The 20,294-nt window shown below is 39.7% G+C and overlaps 1 protein-coding gene across 1 annotated transcript in view; it reads right to left on the bottom strand.

The window, feature by feature from the left end:
* Positions 1-1,482: 1,482 nt before the first annotated feature.
* The window catches only part of FRMPD2 (FERM and PDZ domain containing 2), a 39,333-nt gene continuing 20,521 nt past the window's right edge, over positions 1,483-20,294 (bottom strand). Inside the window, exons 13-28 of the mRNA XM_009888817.1 lie at positions 19,259-19,411; positions 16,833-17,018; positions 15,760-15,916; positions 12,997-13,207; positions 11,974-12,077; positions 10,875-10,973; positions 9,638-9,745; positions 9,397-9,513; positions 8,683-8,918; positions 8,010-8,114; positions 6,575-6,668; positions 6,008-6,093; positions 5,662-5,809; positions 4,396-4,610; positions 3,038-3,136; positions 1,483-1,851 (exon numbers count right to left, since the gene is read on the bottom strand). Of these exons, the coding sequence (XP_009887119.1) occupies positions 1,483-1,851; positions 3,038-3,136; positions 4,396-4,610; positions 5,662-5,809; positions 6,008-6,093; positions 6,575-6,668; positions 8,010-8,114; positions 8,683-8,918; positions 9,397-9,513; positions 9,638-9,745; positions 10,875-10,973; positions 11,974-12,077; positions 12,997-13,207; positions 15,760-15,916; positions 16,833-17,018; positions 19,259-19,411 (2,487 nt within the window). The remainder of the gene's footprint in view (positions 1,852-3,037; positions 3,137-4,395; positions 4,611-5,661; positions 5,810-6,007; positions 6,094-6,574; positions 6,669-8,009; positions 8,115-8,682; positions 8,919-9,396; positions 9,514-9,637; positions 9,746-10,874; positions 10,974-11,973; positions 12,078-12,996; positions 13,208-15,759; positions 15,917-16,832; positions 17,019-19,258; positions 19,412-20,294) is intronic.

The raw sequence follows: 20,294 nt of genomic DNA, 5'->3' as shown, positions 1-20,294 counted from the left end.
CGTCCTAGTGGAGTGCTGACTGACCTTCAAAGGGTATGAAGGGTGTTTGGCAGAGGCACACAAGCTCAAGACAATGAGCCAGCAGTGGCTTAATCATAGCACAGCTTCTTGCCCACCTTTACATCACCATGGGAAATAATACGAGTCTTGGTCCTGCAGGCCCGTGCATGAGCTCCACTGACATGCTAGACTTTCTTTTGGAGTCTCGTGACCCCTGCACCAGGATTTCACAGGGGGAAACTATGGGTTAAAGTTTTTCAAAGCAGCTTTTCCAAAGGTTCTTATTGGTAGCGTTGAGAAGAGTGAAAGGAACTCTGCATGTGAAAACCTGAGCAGGGAACTCTTAAAATTCATATGAGAATATTTCTACATTTGCATGAAAAGTTTTAAGCAATCTGAAGAAAAGAAATTTCTTCACTATTCAAAAGGAATTCCTTCATTAATGCCTATTTCCTTATGGGGTTTTTTGTATGCTTTTAGCTGGAAGGATCATTTAAACTGAGATTATGTTTAAAATACAGATTAAAATGCATGCCATCTTAAACTGCTCTGGCTGCCTTTTGAAAATGCAAAAGCTTGAAACTCAATCATACGGAGAATGTATCAAACAAAAACATTTCTTTCAGAACTTCCTTCTTGGGAAGAATCCAAAACTTTTATTGGAATTGGGTTTTTTACCCACAATAAACTTGGTTTTGTTGAAACTGTATCTTTTGGCAAATATATTTGCTACAGATGTATTTCTACTCATTTTATTCTGAGTAGTAGAGAAACATGTAAGCAGGAGCTTCATTCATGAATGTGAGTGAAGCTTCTCCTCTTGAGAGAGGAGCGAAAAGTATTAACTGCCGTTATGGCCCCACTTGACTTGCAGTCAGCTAATGCTGTGATTCCTAGGACTGGAATCTGACTGTCTGTATGTTGTATAACTCCCCTGTATATTGTATAACCTCTCTGGTTCAGGGATTCTATTGGCTTCTGAAGAGTGGAAAATAATTTTGGGGTTTTTTTTTCTCCTTGATCATGGTTTGCCTTCTGAATTTGTTTTTCATATCAAAGTTTTTCAGAGGAAAAAAAATAATCACACAATAAGAAAAAATTTTGGTGCCTATTTAAGTCAACTCTGAAAACTGAAATGAGAAGATTGTATAATAAGTAAGAAAGTCTTTGGTTCCTATTTAAGTCAACAAGAGTCTTTGGACTGATTTCAAACTGCAGGCAGCTTCAGCTGAACAGCATAAATGATTACAGTAGTGCAGCACTCATACAACTGTCTTGCAATGCAGACTTATGCAAAAATCTAATAAGATGAGAGTAAATAGACAGGAGATTAGGATAGTCAGAATAAGATGGTAAAAAAAAAAAAAATCTTCAGTAATCAGCAGTGATTAGAAGCAGATAGCCCTGTACTTAAACCTAAGCAATTCACTTTCAAAATTCTAAGAGCTGAAGGGAAGGCTGCAGAGCAGATTTCAGTATTCCCTACCTTTTGGCCCATCCAAATTCGCATGGTGAGTAGCAGTTCTGCTTCACTTCTTCCTCTAGGGAGTGGAAGACTTCAGAACTGGCAGCTTCTTGATGAAACTTCCAAAGGTGCTTATAGAAAGTTTCCGTGGGAGCCATCAGTTTCTGTATGGGCTTTTCTTGAAACTGAGCTTCCTGGTCTTCGTAAGTTGAGCTGTCCTCTTCAGGAGGCTCACTGAAATCTGCTGCCACTGGAGAATCCAGGCAGTCTTCAAGGTCTGGAGAGGTGCTACCTCCATCACTGGTAGACTGATCCATACTATTTCCTACCTCTGTACTTCCTGGCATTTCTGCTACAAACTCCTTAATTGGAGATGGTGCTGGAGTCTATCAAAATAACAGAAAGGTTAGTGTAACTCCTTTTTTACCTCCCATCTTCTTTCCTTTAAGAACAAAATAATCTGAAGAAGCAATATCAATAAGCATCTGAATGTGAAAATATCAAATGATAGCTGGAAGGGGGGGAAAAATAGAGGGAGGTACTCTCTCAGTAAGTAACTGGTTTGTCTTTATGCTTATCTTCCACATTCTTCAGGAGTTCCAGCCAGGGAAATACTACACAAGTTCACTTTTCTCAATGAATTCTTTGCTAGAGGTGGCTACTTTTTATGTCTTTTCCTATCATGCCTCAACTTTGTGTCTATGCTATCTTCATTGTCTAGAAATGGCTTTCAGATTTGACTCCTGTGTGACTGACTGTGGAAATCGGCAAACGTCACATTGCAGGAGAGCAACAGGAGCCAGTTTGTTATCGAGAGATGGTCCTGACAGCTCTCAAATCCTGGTGGGACAGGAACCACGAGTGGGCCATTCTGCATGGAGCAAGAGTAATGTAAACGCATGTTCATTATAAGAGTACTTGTGTATGTGTTCATGAGTTGTTCAAGAAGCAGGAATAATAATGCTAAATAATGCTAGCACACCTAATCTCACTGTTTTAGTCTCTGCAGTCTCTACTGTTTGGGGTTTTTTTATTGTTTTTTTTTTCTTTTTCCTTCTCACCTACAGATTCTGCTAACTATCAATAAGAAGCTGAATAACCAGTTGAAACCATTATTTAATTTATTTAAGTTTATTAAGAGGTAGCTTGGATAGGAAGTTCTTTATTTTCCTCTTGGCTTTTGGGAGTAATATAGCTAGCTCATGCCCATGAGTTATAACAGCTGCAGTTGAGAATATCTGCAGTTTCTGGCTGAGGACCTAGTAAGGCATTTTTAGAAGTATCACTAGATCTGCTTCGGAATGTGCTGTTTCACTGCAATTAGAGTACTGCAATTCAAAAGTTATTGGACTGGGATAAATATGTTTCACATCTGTTGGTGTTCTATTATTTTAGTTGCTAAGGAAGAATCAGTTGAACTCTAGAGGTTGAGTTGAAGCTGGGAAAGGAAAGAAATGGAATGGAAGGCCTTGGAGAAAAGGGAAGGTTGCCTTGTTCAAGACTGGATAGAAAACGAAGTAGTGTTTTTCAGGGTTTACAGAAGCAAGTTTACTGAAAGAAGCTTTGCCTTACCAGGGCACTCTGCTCTATCTCTGGAAGAACACCTTTTGGTGGTCTGCAAAGTAGTAGTGTGACTTCTGGAGGAGCTCCTCTCAACAAGTGCAGGACTTCCTAAGCATGAAGAAGGAATATTAGATTTCTTATGGAAGAGTCTGTGGTACCTGTCACTTTACCAACTGGGATGGAGACAATTTTTATTGTAAATGCCAAATTCCTAGTATTTGTGCCTCTCAACAGTGTCTGGGGGCCAAAATTCACTACTGTATGATGTATAAGTGCACCATAGTTTTTATGTGAATGTGTATCTAACATAGACACAGTTCTGTTTACAAACACTTGTTTCACCAACAGGCACGTAGGTTTAAATTATTTCTTTTTCTTTTCTTAAAGAAAACAGTTTTCAGACAAATTCATTCAAACTTCATAGGGCGGAGATATATCTTCAGTTAACTATATTAGCATAGCTCCACAGACTGCCATATTGACATAACCAAAGAGAGACTTTCTCAAAGCCCCTCCTTGACATAACATCTATTCAGTGGCATTGAGCTTTCAGCTATAGTGGGGGATTAAATACTTAGTCTGGGGCGGGGGGGCAATGCTCTAGGCCAAAACACCCTGTCTGCCCCTTTGCACAAACTGAGTAAAAAGGCTGTATGTCAGAGAGCAAGACAGTGCTGGAAAAGGACAGACTTCAGGTTAGAAAAAACACCAATGGAGTACAACTACAGCACCCCCCAGGTGTCTAGGACTTAGAGCTCCTTGTCTTTTGCCCTAGCTATTTAATGATATGAATGACTTGTCAGTGGGAAAATTGCATGATTTCATCATTTCTGTTTGTTACCAATCTTAACTAGTCATATACAAAACTCTGGGATTTTTACATAAGGTGAAAATCCATATGTAGTCCTCTTTTACTGTTTAATTTCTTCATGTGAGTATAGAATTTCTCATTCCAGGTAAAAAAGTAACACTGGATTTACCTCACCTGGTAGAGATTTGAATCTGGGGCATGGTATTTACCGTGACATTATGAAGCACAAATGACCACAGGGAAAAAATGTTCCAATTATGCTTAATGCCAACAAAGATTCCAACTAATTAACAACTCTTGTGTATTTAACAATAGACCTTGTGCATTAGTAGTAGAAAGTTATAAATTAAATAGGAGAAGAAATTCTCTGTAAGAATTCTGTTAGGAAGGGAGTTCTCCATAAGAATTCTAGAGAATGATCCTACATAGAAATCAGATTCATTATATGCAAATTCCAACTCCCTCTGGTGATAATTAAGTTTAAAAGCAGTTTCATCCCATTGTCTTTATTAACACATTACCCATCTGGAGTACTAGTAATAGCACTGCCTGGTACCTGATACAAGAGTCCTTGAACAGGTTTCCCATTCACAGCTAAAATGATGTCTCCGACTTCAATTTTGCCATTCTCATCAGCTGGCTGCCCTGGAAACAGTCTTTTGATCCTGAAAATAGCACCTCCAAAGTGTTCACAAGCATCTCCTTCCATTTGCAGAACACTAAAGCCGAGGCCTCCAGAATTCTTTGTCAATTTGACTTCAAACATATTATCTGTTCAACACAGGAATTGGAAAAAGAGTGGGAGCTGTGGCATATGTACACCCGAAGGAGCTGATGTAAATTATACCCTAAGCAGACATTTTCCCTGTGAGCTGCAGAGGTAGATCTACTGATACTAATGGCAAAAGAAGGGTTTGGTGTTCCTTTAGCTTATGTGAGCCCTTGAAATCCTACAGGCAGAATGGGGAGAACTGGATTCTATGCCACTCTGTGTTCAAAGAGTTTATGCCATCTGATACAAGCCCATAAAGGAGGAAGCCTTTTTACCAACGTAAAAAGGTTCAAATGCTATCCTTTTCTGACATTCTTCTGTAAGCATTGGGTAGATCTGTAGCTGCCTGATGTTAGTGCAGGATCCAAACTAACCAGCATGAGGTAGAACCAGCACTACTGCTCTTTCCAGCCAAGAACAAGAGACCAGCCCTTTCCCAAATACCAGACTCGCAGCTGAACCCCATTCTGCTAGGGACAATGTAGAGGAGTAACTTCCCCATGGGAAAGTATGGTTCAGACTTGGTGCTTATGAGACAGCCTTACAGTAAAAGATACGGCATTTATTTGTTGGCTAAATTCAGTGAAAAAGCTCTCTGAATCTTCTGCTTTTAAGAAGTGAAGTGATGGCAGTCTCCAGTCCTGGCCCTGGGGCAGCACTTCACCCTAGCTTCATCACTGACACAGCACCAGCAGTTGTGCTGGCGGTTCTCTCTGGGTAACAGACTGACAACATCAACACAGCTGCTTTCTGCCTGAGAGTGCTCCACAGTATAGACAGGGATGTCCCCTGCCAGCCCTTATCTCACGAAGGCTGAGAGGTACGCTATTTATGCCTAAGATAAATTCAGCTATATCTAGCAACTGTAACTCTAAGCACATCAGAAATAATTTGCTCAGATTGATTTTTGACAAAGCCATTAATATTGCACATTACATTTTTATTCTGTAGTTTTCCTTCCAACCCACATAAATTTCATAAAATTATTTTCATTCATTCCTTTCTTGCACATTGTAAGAGGTCACCCTGGGTTCCTTTTTTATCGCTCACCATCTGTCAAAAAGCAGTAGTCCTTGGTACCATCTGTGAAGGATGTTGCCACAGAAACAACTGCACATTGGTCCTCCTTTCTGTCATTAGCAGTCAGGCGTGGCTCTGCCAATAGGTAGTTTCCCCTTTCTAGAACCAGCTTGGCAATCTAAAACAATGATGAACAGGTTCCAGTTACACAGTACATAGCGAGCCCTAAGTCTTTTTACTTTTCTTTTTAGGAGAACGGCGTTGGATGGGGTGAGGTGGGGGGGGTGTTTCTTTCGGCCCAGCTTTGCAACTGTACTTCATACTAAGTGCCGTTTATTCTGCTGGGTATCTTATTGAGCTCTGCTGTTGTGCAAACCTGGCCAGACTTCTTAAGGTGTTCCACAGCCTGTTTGTGGGTGATGCCACAGAGGCTGATGCCATCTACTTCCAGCAGGCGATCACCTGAGGCAATGAAAACAAACAAAAGGGTCAAGTTGCTTTGATGTTCAAGTTCAATGGGTGTAAACCTTGAGGCTGCCTGCATTGCAATAGATCTTCATGCTTACATTTGTCAAATTAAGTTACTTTGTATGGAAGCAATACTGCTTGTTGTTCAGCATTCTATAACTAGCACTTAAAACATAGCAGGGTATTCCATAAGTGAATGCAGTGACAGTGTCTGGTTATCACAGCCACACTGAAAGTAGATGTCAAAGTCACTAGCCTGATGTGCAGCTACAGAAAGTAACTGTACAATGTTGGTATGAGGCTCCTGGTTTGGCAGTGGGATATCTACACATAGTACAAGGACAGGCTGAGGGCGATGGACTGCATATTATGTTTCACAGTTGTATGTCCTCCAATTCCAAATGTGTTTCGTTATCCTTGTGGCAAGCATTCCACACTAACATTGAACCCAGAGTTTTATTGCCAGACATGTTACCTATCTTTATTTGTCCGTCCTTATCTGCTGGTCCCCTGGGAATAATTGACTTCACGTATATCCCACCATGACGCACACTAGTGTTAATTCCACCCTGCAAAACATATGCGCGCAGATTAAAGTGGAATCTTCACATGTTCCTCCTGTGATAAAAATCAAAGCAACTTACATCTGCATTGGAACGAAACTGCTTCAGGAATTACTTCTTTTTTTTTTTTTAAATATAGGGAAAAAAAAAAGCAAAGAGGATGTTACTGCAAAGTCCCATCTAGTTGTAATATACTTCCCTAGACAGTAATCTCATTTTGTCAGGAAAATGCAATGTGTTTCTATGTGGCTATATAAAAAAATTTACTAAATGTTCATAATCTTTTCCCTATGCTAACATTCAGATGGGGTTGCATCTTTCAGTCAGTCTCTAGCCCAGCTTCCAAACTATGCAACATCCATTCAGCAATTATTAACCTTTCAGACAATATGTAAAGCAGGGACCTGAACTTGTGCAGCCACTTGAGAGCCTGCAGCTCAGAGGAATTCCAAATTAACCCAAGAATCATGTTCTGTCCATCTACATTCCCTGGCCAAATGCAGATGAAAAAGCAGCCCTCAATTTCTTCTGCAGGCTGTGAAATGACTGTTGCTTCCCACTCCATTTCAGCATGGACTGTAAAGACATCTCAGCCTGGAGGGGTAAATTCAACTCTTTATAACCAGGACGAGGAATTATTATTCAAATGTGGCAGATAGTTTTCACTGCTGCCTTCTCTGGTCCTCTAAATATACAGAGAACTGTATTTCCTTATATTAGGAAATGAAATTGGCTAGGACCTGTTCTCTGGCCTTCATGGCAATCATGGCATATCTTGAGTCCACACAGCTAAACTTTCAGGCCCCCAACATGGGATGGCTTCTCTTATGCTGCTTGTTGAAGCACAGGCCAAAGCCATATTGGGGGCTGTCAACAATTAAACAGTGCCTGTGGGCTACTGCTTGAGCCCGTGCCATGGTCCTGTGTTATCTACTTGTACAGACACGGCCTTTGAGTGCCAGGAATTCAAGGAGAGCAGCAAAAGCAGTCATGACTTGGACAATTCTTTGAATCACTTCATGTTCTAGAGGCTCTGGCTATATCCATCCCTGACCAAACTCCGCTTTCAAGTGGTAGGTCTTGTTCTCAGTTTGAGGATGCCACGAGCTTTATGCCAGCACGCTTCTCCCACAGATTCTGCAGGCAAGAACTGGGGAATGAGCAGAGACAGTACTTTATGCTTTCTCTGTCAATCAATTGGACGCTTATGTTTGAAATATGGCATGCTAACAGTTTTTCTTATCAGCCTATTTTCTATCATTGTTTCACATAAATACACTTCCCTATGTGTTTCTTGGTCATGGAACAGTTTGACAGACACATCGAAAGATTAACGGTAACACTTGCCGTCACACTGATTCCAAAAGTCCCGTCTTCTTTAACAAGCTCCACAGTATAGATTTCCTTTGAGTTGGTTTCAGATGGAGATGGTAAGTGCGAAGAATCAACTTCCTGTCTCAAAAATATAAACACTAATGAGACTACAGCATCTCAATAAAAAAAGGGGGGGGGGAAGAGTTACCAGAAGATATAAAGGGATTGATCCTGCTGTCACTGTAAGCCTGAAGTGGTATCATTTATATCCCTGACATTATTTCAAGCTTACACTAATGTTACTTAAACTATAATCTGTCTAAATGTGCATAAACTGAGTATAGATAGGGAAGCTGTCTAACAGTAGGAAATTAGACACAAAATGTTGCTATTCTGTGTCTGGTTGAAAACTTAAGAGACTTAAGCAAGAAAATAATCAAAATTTTGTACCTCCACTGGAAAAGGGAGATCTTTTAATATAATTTTGTGGAAGGGTTTCCCTATTTCATTTTTTTTCACATATTCTAGACATATCTATCATTTTGACATTTCCAGTGTAATTTAACAAGCAACATCTTCCAAGTTTTTCTTTCTCCTTTCCTCATTTTTTTAAATTTCTGTTACTTTCCATTCTTAATATAGCTGGCAGGTTGTTAAGACGCATGCTGGGCTTAGTATTACTGAACAGCATAAAAATCTCAGTTACCTCGACATGTGGGCTATCAGCTGAAGTAACTGGAATCGTAGGGCCCAATTTTGGTGCTAAACTCCATGAAAGAGCCTTCTCAAGTTCATCTATATTTATGTCCTCTTCTTTGGGGAGAGCTGTATGACAATCCTGAATCTTTTTTCTCCTACTGTCTACACAAGAGATCTCAGATCCACTAGTGCTGTTTCCTCTTGATAAATTCTTTTCCTCATTTAATCCTTCTTCATACATGTCTGCAAAGCCATACCAAAATAAAACATTGTTGAGTGCAAACAGTAAGTAAACTTGAAGGCAAATATTATTATACCTCAGCACAGGAGGACAAAGTAATAACTTCCTACATCAACTGGTTTTGAAATCAGATCTATAAAATGAGTCAGTCGTTGTAAAATGCAGTACTGCTATTATAAGTGGGGAGGAACGTATTTGCTTCATCACTGCAAAGGACTCTGACTTTGTATCAGAGAAAGAAATGCCAAAACTCCCTTGGTATTCAGCAATGCAGCCCATAATAGATTTTTTTCACACTGACTGTAGAACAGACATGACAGGATACCTACTAGAAGTTGACTGTTTTCATTGCCAGACTATGGTTATTCTAACTGGCACTGAGTAGCAAGAAAGCACTACTACATCCCACTGCCTAATAAATACCAGTGTTCTGAGTTAACTCCTAGTATTCCATAGCCAGCAAAGCATTTGCCTTTATACCTTTGGGTTGAGAGATGATGAGCTCTACTTCATCGGGAGAATTCTGTATGATTTTAACTGCAGTATTAAATGAAACTCCCTCGAGACTAATATTATTCACAGAGATGAGTCGTCCCCCTTAAAAAAAAAAAAAAAAGGTTAAAAAAAGACAAAGCAAATCTAAATAGGGAAATAAATCCAGAGTAGCTAGCTTTAAACCATGGAAGTATTTTAAATCTAATTAAAAACTAAGGACAATGACCTGGTTTGATATTTCCAGCTCTGTCTGCAGGTCCCCCAGGGATAATTGAAGCAATAAAGATACCGAGGTCTAATTTTCCTACATTTTCTCCTCCAATAATTACAAAACCTGCAAAAAGAAGATAGCATGAGAATGCAGAGACACTGGCAGTATTAGAAAAGATGAACCTTAAGAGCACAAAAGGCTCTTACTCCAATGGTGCAAGTTTTATACATGGTTTGCAGAATGGGGAGCTCTGATCTACGTGTCATCAAGGTCTTGACTTGGGAGATCTTTAAACTCATGTTATAATTAAAGTGTGCTGCTGACTTTGGTGACTATTTAAATACAATTTCTCAATAAAAATACTTTCCTGGCTTAGGAACTTTAAAGATTGCAGTTACTTTCTTACAAGAGTCATAAACTTTGTGGACCTTAGTATTTAACACCTGCAGGAGGAAAATGGTATAAAAACTCATTAGATAAATTCAAACATTGTTCTGCATCATGTAGTCTAGGGCCCCTGTGGTGGGCCATGTAAAATTCTAATGGATATGTAAGAGATATCTAATAAAATTATATCTATTGTCAAGTAGTTCAATTTCACTATCCTATGTCCGAATATTTTGCCTATTGCAGAATATATTCTTCTCACTGGTAGAATAGTTGGGTATGGGATCAGGATATTCCACACAGACCTGCACCATTTAGAAATTTGACATTTAGTTGTATTAATGGTCAGCTCTGAAACCTGATGGTCCTCTGAACTCATCCACAAGAACAGGATACAGTGCAATAGTGTATTATATAACAAAAATATTATCCAAATAAGAATCCAGAAGTTGGGAAACATTCATGTTAAGCATGTATACATATTTTGCACCCCCACAGGTAATACCTGAAAGGTTTGCGGAACATCATCTCCTTCTGTATAAGGTCTAAGATAAATAAAATCACTATGCACGTATTTCAGATATAAAATTAGACCCTTGTTCCTTTCATTCTGCTCTTAGCCCTCTTGACCTCTGTGGCCTTAGTTAATCCTCTGAAAAAAATGTGGTCTTGATTTATGTACTTAGCCCTTTTCAGTCTCGGAAATTCTGTGTCCTTCACAAAGATTGGTAGTCTTATTCTAAGGGAAGAATAAATTAGATGGAGGAGGTTCCAATCTTGCCCAGCTTGAGTCAGCAAGTATCAGTGTTAGCACCAGGATCTGCCAGTCCCGGTAACAAATATAACATTCATGTTCTTTACTTACCAAATCCATTCTTAGGGTCACGTTTTAGGCTGACACATATGATTTCTCTTTCTAGGCCACTTAGCAAGACTTCCTTTTGGATGGCTGGTGATCCAGGTGCTGCAGAAAAAAACCAGCTAGACTAAATGCAGATTAATGCAGGGAGACAGTAGATTCATATAGTAGGCAAAACTGGGGCTTCAAAAATTAAAAATGTATTTTGTCCTTGTTTTCAACATTACCATTATTTTTGAACCAATATAATTCAGGAAGGAAGCTCAAACAAGTGTTTGGAAATTTGCATTCTTTAGACAAGTATATGTACAGTAGCTGTGTAAACTCTTCCTCTAATGTTCCTTTCTGGAAGACTATGCATTTATCTGCAATGTTTTTATTAAGATTAGGATATATAAAGAGAAAGGCATGTAGTGCCCATTGAACATAAGGGTGATGTGGACACAAAAACTCCTACGGGTTCCTTTGGAAACTCTACCCTTTGGCCCTGCAGGCCCTTTGACTCTGTAGGTGCAATCCCACCAGCACTGATTGTGATGGTGACTTTGTTAATGTTAACGCAACTTAATGTTGTGCAATTGCCCCAGTGTGTTTAAAATACAGTTCTAATTTTAAAATGAACTAAACAAATAATCATAGCTTTTATTCCATATAGCTGCTCACTGTGTGCAGGCAATATGGCTTCTGTTAGAAAATTAGATGTCCAGCTCTTATTCCAGTTAGTGTCATGCAGATGCAAGAACAGAGGAAGGACCTGGAGCCTATGTTGTCCCATGCGTTATTAATTGGGTTGATCTCAATTGCAAACCAAATGATGACCTCTGAGCACAGGGATATTGCCCCATGTGAGAGTCCTGGGTGTACTGAACTAAGTCTCTGAAGAGCATTAGGCACAGGTGATAGAATAATTTTATCATGAAGTCCCTTACCACTGATCCTTTTGGAAAGCAGGAGTGAAAGGGAAGAAAACAGCTTGTCATGCTAAACTCTGGGTTAATTCCCAGGACTAGAAGTGCAAAAGGTTATTCTTTAATCTGTAAGTAGAATATATTTTGGTCTCCTGCTACTGAAACAATAAATATGAAATTGTGATTATTACACTCACCGCTGATTGTGTTCTGAGTTGAGTGGATAGAGAGGTAGTCATAACTCCTTTGCTTTCCATTCAAATTGATGTGAGTTTCTGACTGGGATAGCCCTGACATGGATCTGCAGAGCAGGAAATGAAAACTGCATTACAATAACAAATCAGCAATGGTATTTAGCACTCTTCGTTGTCATTAGTCTGTCAGATCCAAGTTGGGAACGCACATGTTTATAGCCTTTCAATGAGTATTCTGATTTCTGGCCCACATTTCATTATCTAGGAGAGGTAGTTTACCCTTGACAGCATTTGCTTCCATTTAACAGCTGCCATTAGACCACTCACATGACTGATTTCCCCCTGTGTTTTTCTCTGAGCTGAGTGCAGGCATCAGGAAAACACAGCATAGCCTCAGCATGATTCATTTAGCCCTGCTGTCCATTTAGACAAAACCGCATCTGAAAGTTTTCCTGGTACTTCGTGTTCTTCTTGGCTCTGTTCGAACTCCTAGTATTCTAAAAGGCACTAGAATTCATCAAAGGCCTTGAGACTGTGTGCAGCTATAGTAACCGCCTACACTGGTGAATGTACCAATGCAAATGAAAAGGGAGAAGTTCTTACACTGTTCTCTACGATTTGCACATTTATACATGGAGGAATCAATTAGGTAAGACCTGCTCAAAAACAGCTTCCCTTGTGCATTCAGTTCGCACGTTGCCATTTCCAGAGAAGATACACAGACATTAAAGATTTTACTTGTATTCTCCCTTATCCTTTTCCATAACCCATTAAGTGGTTCATTCCCGAGTCTGGTACAAATTTAAATGTCATTCTTTTTCAAGTTCTTATCTGTTAGACTGTTAGCTTCCTGCCTGTGTTTGCACTACTGCTGGCACCATGGACCCCCAGGCCTTTTGGTGTGACCACAATAAAGACTGGGGAAAAAAAAAAAGAGTCTGCTTCACACTTTACTGTAGAGGTTTGCAATAGTATAGTCTATGAGTGAGTATTTTTACACACATTTAGAGGGAAAAGCAAACCTACCTGCGGAGATTGCTTTTCTCTCTAGTCCTGTTGTTGGTTTCCACGCTGAGGTTATCACAAGATTTGCTCATCATCCCAGCAGAAAGGTTTTCCAGGTTTGCTGCATAGAGCACATTCTCTGAACGAGACAGTCTCTGAATCAGGGCAAGGTGTTCACGCTGAGCTGCATATGCAGAATTTGATTTGTCTATTTCCACGAATTTACTTTCTTCTGAATAAGAAGGGAGAGCGGGGGAGGAAGGAAAGATGAATCCAGTGATGTTATCCCATCTTTTTGAGCTCAAAGGTGCTTTCTGTCTAACCTTTTGAACATGCCAGAAGAAAAGACTGACATCACTGATATATTTGTTCTGGTATCCTTGAGGATATCTAGGCCTTGGAGTGAGGGGAAAGGGTTTCCAATCCATTTTTTTTTTGAGAAAGTATATGCTGTATTTAGATTCGATTTCTATGAATTATACTGCAAGTTCACTTTCCAGAAAGACAAATGAAACGTACAACCCTGTATAACTTAAACCTGAATATCTCTGTAAAGTATATTTTGTAAACGTTCAGTTTATGGGAAATATCTGTCTCTCAGAGACTGAATTAGGCAGGTTGGTAGTTTCCCATCCTTCATGGGCCCACCACTCCAATATACATATATCTGAGAAGACAGGAGCTCTACTAACACATGCTCTCTTAAGTTCAGAGAGAGCCCAAGGAGCTGCCTGTGCTCTGAGCGGTTTGCACTAGTGAAGTTGAGTATGGGACCATCTTGGTGGCAATGCTTGCTATCCAATTTTCCACTTCTGTGTGAAATCTACTACTTGCTTAATGATGTCTGGGCTCTGCTATATACAAATCTAACCTCTCAAAAGATTTTATTTCCCTGAAACAAGATAGTGCTGGAGGTGGCATTGTTAATTTATTTAGGTTCTCAGCTGGTGGGCTGGAGAGGGGATTTGAAGGAGAGAGGGGCAGCAGGCAATCAGAGGCACGTGGGAAAGTAAAACAAGAACACCGCTTGGTACAGGCTAGCACAAATATGGGCTTTAATTCTGCCTGTACATGACAGTTGACCTCCTGTGTGTTTTCTTAACAAATATTAGCCTGAATGCAGCTTTGTCTGCAGCATTAAACCTAGGCTCCTTCTTCCCTCAGTGACTTTGATCGGGGCATTTGTTGAGGCATCAGAAGGCTTAACTGTCCACAGTATTAATGCAGTCTGAGAGTTGCCATGGTGATTTCAAAGTAGGGGGTTGCTAGCAAGTTTTGAAGAGATGGTGACTTATGTATCTGAACAGTGCAGCAGAAGGAAGAGTTTCCCTCATGCAGAAAGAGCCTTATAATCTCTTACAGCCTCACTGTGGTGGCAACAGCAGCAGTTTGAACTACTGTCTGTCACTGCCTTCACAAAGCCTTTTTTTCTGGGACAGCAAGCACACACCAACCTCAGAACCTGCAGTCACATGGCTTGTGTAAGTCTGGCTTCTTTCAGTGATTTGGGGTGCTTGTAATCCCGACTTGAGTTATAATTTTCTGAGCTCTCAATCTTTTGTTCGCTCTACATATATGGGATGTAGTAATTTTTATTAAGATATATTACCACAAGCAAACATGACACAGGAAACTGTAAGATTCACTATTAGCACTTGTTTATATGCTGCAAATCACGGTCCCACTAAGCTATGTTTGACGCTACAGGAGCCCAAGCAACAAAAGGTGCCTTGAACCTAAATATCATCCTAGTGCCTTTTTCCGGGCTAACAAATTTGTGCAGGTGGAATTTCACTTTTCACGAAGTAATTTTAGTGGAAAAGAAGCAATATATCAATCGTCCTGTTATATCCCATGATATAATTTGTTGCCAACACTTTCACAGTTTTACTAGAGAAAGGAGTATCCCAGCAGATGAGGCATGACACTCGATTCTCCTGCTATGACTCACTGGGTCAAATACTCAGTGGTTGTAAATTATCATTAATCTGATCAAGGCAATGGATGAGTCCTCAGCTAGTGAAAACTCATGTTGCTCCACTGAAGTCAAGAGTGATGGTAGTTTTCAGCTTAGGCTGTTATTTCTTATTATGTGTCTCAGTTTCCCCATAATGATCCTCACCCACCTTTACAGAACATGCTGGAAACTGTGGGTGAGAAGTGCTGTGTAACAGCCATGGCTTGAGCAGAACCTTGTCTTAGAAACTATGGCATATCTGAAGTCTAAGGAGGTATTAGTCCTATCTTCCACCGACATTGCAAAATCTAAGATAAGAGTAGTGAGCAGCTACATAGTTGAGTGGGTATGACTGATGTGCCTTTGGTTTAGTGGTTTTGTCCTGGGACTGAACCAAAGGGTTGAACACCTGTCTTATGCAACGACGATGAGATAACTGAATTCAGCTCCAGCATATCTAGGCGCTACTGGAGTTACTCTTTGTGTGGAACATTTCTCAGGTTACTTTTGGGGTAAGTCTGATACGTTTCTTCATAATTCTCAGCAGGTTTCCTGAAGGGAAGTGTAATCATGCTTTCTTAAAAAATCCGAGTTTAGCTACGTAGTTATTATCATCAGAGAACCCCTCTCCACCCCCTGCACATGCCCACTCACATGCACACGCTAAATTAGACTTGCACACCTTTAACATTATTTTCCAGTCTGCAAATGAGAAACTGAAGCACAGTGAAACTGATGTGGCTGATTCTCAGCTTCACTGAATGCACCTTTCCTAAAACCTAACCTTGTCCTATGGCCTGAATACCAAAAGTGCATTTATACCTCACCTGATGAAGTTTGCCGAAGTTGTCTAGAATTCATTTGTGCATTAAATTTGTGCTGGGCAGAGCAGAGATCCAGTAGATATTTACATGTCTTTGCTGTATCAGTAATGAAGGTGTGTTTCTTGCCACTGAAGCTGCTTTCAATCATGAATTTTTTTCTCTAAAGGGAAAAAAAAAAAAAAGCACAGCTTGCTTCATATATCAGTCATTACACTGAGGCACTGAAAGCTCATTTGTATAATCTTGTTGGTTTGACCAGTTGTATTTATGCCTGGCTGCATGCCTTTTGGGTTCAGTAAATGTCTATAATAAATTCAACAGTTGTTAGTGAGGTGTCTGTCACTGGGATCATAACTGCCCTATGATGAAATTTAAGAGGCTTCGGACATCGACTGCATTGAAAGCAGGTTGATAGATCTGGCAAAATTTGGCCCTACAGATATTAAAATGATTAAACCAATTTAATGTGAAAATTAAAATATCTTCAAGGGGCAGAAGGGCCCTGTTGGGAGAGCAAACAGGCAGGGAAATGTGTGATGCAGGTTGACACCTACTCTGTATGATGGCAGATTGATATATCTCTGATGGTAGAATACCATTTAGAAGGGGTCACACTCTTGTCAGCAATAACAGTTTGTTAACAGACATAAAGATACTATGAGATAAGGATGGGAATAATGAGATCTGTGAAGAGGGAGACATGATCCCATGACCTGATGTAGGTAGGAAAACAAAAGAAAGGAGAGAGAGAAGTAAAGACGAGACAGTAATGAATACGAAATATGCCATAAAGAGGTTTGACATAGTCTCTGTAGTAGTCAACACCAGCTTACGCGGTTTCACAGTAATTTGACTCTAGCATTGGCAAAAAACTCCAGAACTAAACCTCACTAAGAACTGGATATCTTGGTATCCACATCCAGATCCATCCTTGATTTTAGACGGTTTTCAACAAGGACTTGCCTTTACAGAATGAGTCTAATTCTGGCTCTGAATGCAATAAATGTATCAAAGTGACAGGCAGAAAGGGAGTGAAGTAGTAGAGCAGAGAAGAGATTCACTTGGTTACAACTCACATGAGCTGAAATTCTCTCTGTTTCACGCCACTGGAATCTTAAACTGGCAATTCTTGTGTGATTTTTCACCTCATACACAATGATGCCTTTGGCACAGATTCCCAGGATGATGTCCCCTCCTGCTCCTTTTTTTTCTTGGGACACACGATAGAATAACACTCCATATTCAGGAAGTTGCTGAGTCACCTTGTAGAGAGAAAGTGCATTTACTGTGCATTATTCAAAAAGAGGCATGGGAAGAAAAGGTGGGTGCATGGGAGAAGAAATGGTTTTGAGTGTCTTTACTGAATATTCTTTCACTCTGTCAAGAAACCTTTGAAAACCCTTACTAAATTTTCATACTTACTGCCTCAAAGAATCATCACCTTACTTTGGTATGTCACAGAGCCATTGCATGCATTCATTTTCCATGTGTACAACTGAAGTAACACTTTACCACACACCTCATTTCAAGAGGTAGGAGGATTATGTAGGCTCCTGCACAATAATCTAAACATTACATGGCACTGATGTACTCAGCATTACAGCTACTTGGCACTCGTGTGCATTTCTGAATAGAAATTCATGCAGGGTTAATGCTGCTTGACTACTGTTAGACCTTGTTTCTTTCCGTTTTCTTTTCTGTGTCTTTGTTTCCCTGAGCAAACCCAGAAACCACGAGGTACAGCAAACATGATGATCTTAGTAAAACTGCTAATACTTTGGTGCCAGGGCTACTCTGACATTGTCATGGGCTTCTGTGGTTTCCTTTTTACAATAGCGATGACCAACTGGAACTCTTAACTGCAGTGACACCACAGCTCCCAGCCTGCAATAAACTCACTCAGGTACATACACTCGTTCCTTCATGGCTATCACCTTTTAAAATCAGACATTATAAATTTCCATTGCCAAGAACCTTAAGTTATAGTTTGCTAAATAGTACCACGAAGTACCTCACCTAAACATAGTGGTGAGTTTTGAGGGAATTTCACTGCCCCAGAAGTCCCTTCAGTGCCATAATTTATAGTAACAGATCTTCAGTGTCGCTTCTTTCTTGCACAGTGCTCGTTGCTGGGTGAAAAGTTAAGTAGGATTATACCTCAAGGCACTGAGGAGTTATCTTCTGCCCTTGTCATTTAACTGTGTAGAGGAAACTCTGAGGAACTCACCCAGAGGTTCTGGGTGTTGTTGCTTGTCTTTCTACCTCCTGCACTTGGCCACAAAATGTTAAAATGTGACTCAGACCCCCTACAGGACTATAAAATATGAGGAGGGTTTTCCACCCTCTTTTGTGATCTGCAGATCAATATGAGTTTATTCTAAAAGTTTTTCTTTTTTTTTTTTTTTTTCTGGGAAGCTAATGTAGAATCCCCAAATGACTTTTTTTAACTTTTAATAGAGATTTCCAGTGACAAAAATAAAACACTTTAAGAAGATCTGTTTTTCAAAAAGTATCCAGAGCGCAAATGTTCAAGTCCTGAAAACTGGGACATCTATAATCACTAGCTGAATCTGGGTTTTAATTTTTAATCCCTTTCATATTTGGAATTTGCGTGTTTCTTGCCATGGGGGCTATCTTTCTCTCTTTATATGATGTGTTGGCTCCTTCTACAGATTTATTCATTGAAACAGATACTAACAAAGCTGCTTTTCTTCATTGGATTTGGCACATATGATGGGACTGTCGTTAAAGCTAAGCTTCAATCTATTTCTTCAATTCCACTGACAGTGTTAGATGAGGAACTGACATAATTAAACAGCAACTGAACTAAAATGATGCTATAAATGAAAGCATGTAGCACTGCAGCAAAATCACTACTGATATTTATTCATTATCTAATCCCTGATATTTTTCATTTGATGGAAAGCAGAGAAATTTGGGGGAGAAGGAGAAATTAAGGGGGAAAAATTTAAAACCTACATCATCATGACACTTGAGAGCCCTAGAGAAATAGTCATGTGAGAAAACAAATAATAACTCCTTCTTCACTTCAGGGTTCACAGGTATTTTTAAACAAATAATCACTACATGTTTAGAAAGTGGCTAAACAGCTGTTGTAGTTTCAGAAGTCCAGAAAGTGCTTATTCCCATGTTTTATAATCATCTCTAATAAATTCAGTAGGCGTATTTATAATCATCTGGAACCTGGACATGTTGGTAACATGCTGAAAATTTGCATCAACCTTTAGGATATTGAAAATGCCCTGAAATGTGCATTAACTATCAATGAAAGGAAATGCACCGTGTAAATGTGATGTAAGTTATTTAGAGTGACAGTATCTGCAGCAGAATGAAATTATGAGGTTTTTGTTGACTATTCAAATTTGTTCACGTTATCTAAAATCTACTGTATCAGGCAAGAAGGAAATCATAGACAATGGTAAATAGAGAGGGGCTTTCTCTCTCAAAATAAATAAACAATATTTGAGCTACGGCAAGTTACCTTTAAAAATTCTAGTTCAGCCTCATCCTCAAATAGGGAATGATTCATACGATGTAATTTAGCAAGTTCTCGCTGTACATACACCAGGGTCATTTTCTCTATTCGGCTTGCTGGAACGTAGTCTTCAACACGAAAATAGCTCTTTCCATGCATCTGTAGGGGAAGAAAAAAAAAAGAAAAAAGAAACAAACAAAAGAGAGAGGAGCCTTTTATTCTTTCTTGACTTTTCTTATTTGGTGCATTTCCATGTTCAGGGTGACCCGTATGCTGAAGCCCACCCTGTTGCTATTTCCTAAATGAAGATAGGGAAGAGCAGGCAGTGTCCTGACTGCCAACTGTGCCTCTGGCACCTGTGCTCAGCCGGGTGCTCAAAGCACACACTCCTCCTCTGTTGAGAGAGCAGAAAAGAGGTGGGCCTACAGGCACGTCTGCAGTCTTACACTTCGACCTGACAGCTACAGCTGCATCAGTACAACCTACAATGGGGGACCCAGTGCTGGGATGGATCTAACCAGATGGGTCAGACCACTCAGAGTTCAATTAATAGAGCTACACTGACTTATGTAACTGAAGATATGACAGAGAACATAAATGGATATTTTTTGTACACTTCAAAACTAGGATAACTAGTTCAGATATGCCATCAATGACCTTCCTGTCTTTGCAGCTTGTGGATCTGAGCCTGCACACAAAACAGCTGTGAATTCTGCAGTGTTTATTTATTTTTCTCTTCCATGTTTTCTAATCTCTTTAAGCCCCTCTGTACAAACAAGCTGTGCCTATGTTGGAAATTTTCTACAGATTTTCTGGAGTTTCTGGGCTATGTTATCAATTATGAAGGACCAAGAGTCTTTCATCATTCTGCTGTATTTCCTGCCAAATTAGCCTGGCTCATCACTGCTCCTTAATCAGGCAAATTTTGTAATTTTTTAAATTAAATCTGAACTGTGATTACTGAAGGACTTAGCTGAAATTATGGGCTATTCACATTTCTTCTTTCAACTCTACGTGACAAACAAAAGCTGCAAAAGCTGTT

The sequence above is a fragment of the Charadrius vociferus genome, unplaced genomic scaffold (genome assembly GCF_000708025.1).
Source record: "Charadrius vociferus isolate BGI_N301 unplaced genomic scaffold, ASM70802v2 scaffold436, whole genome shotgun sequence".
NCBI lineage: Eukaryota > Metazoa > Chordata > Aves > Charadriiformes > Charadriidae > Charadrius > Charadrius vociferus.
Note: the sequence above shows the minus strand (reverse complement) of the source record. Positions and strands in the feature narration are given on the sequence as shown.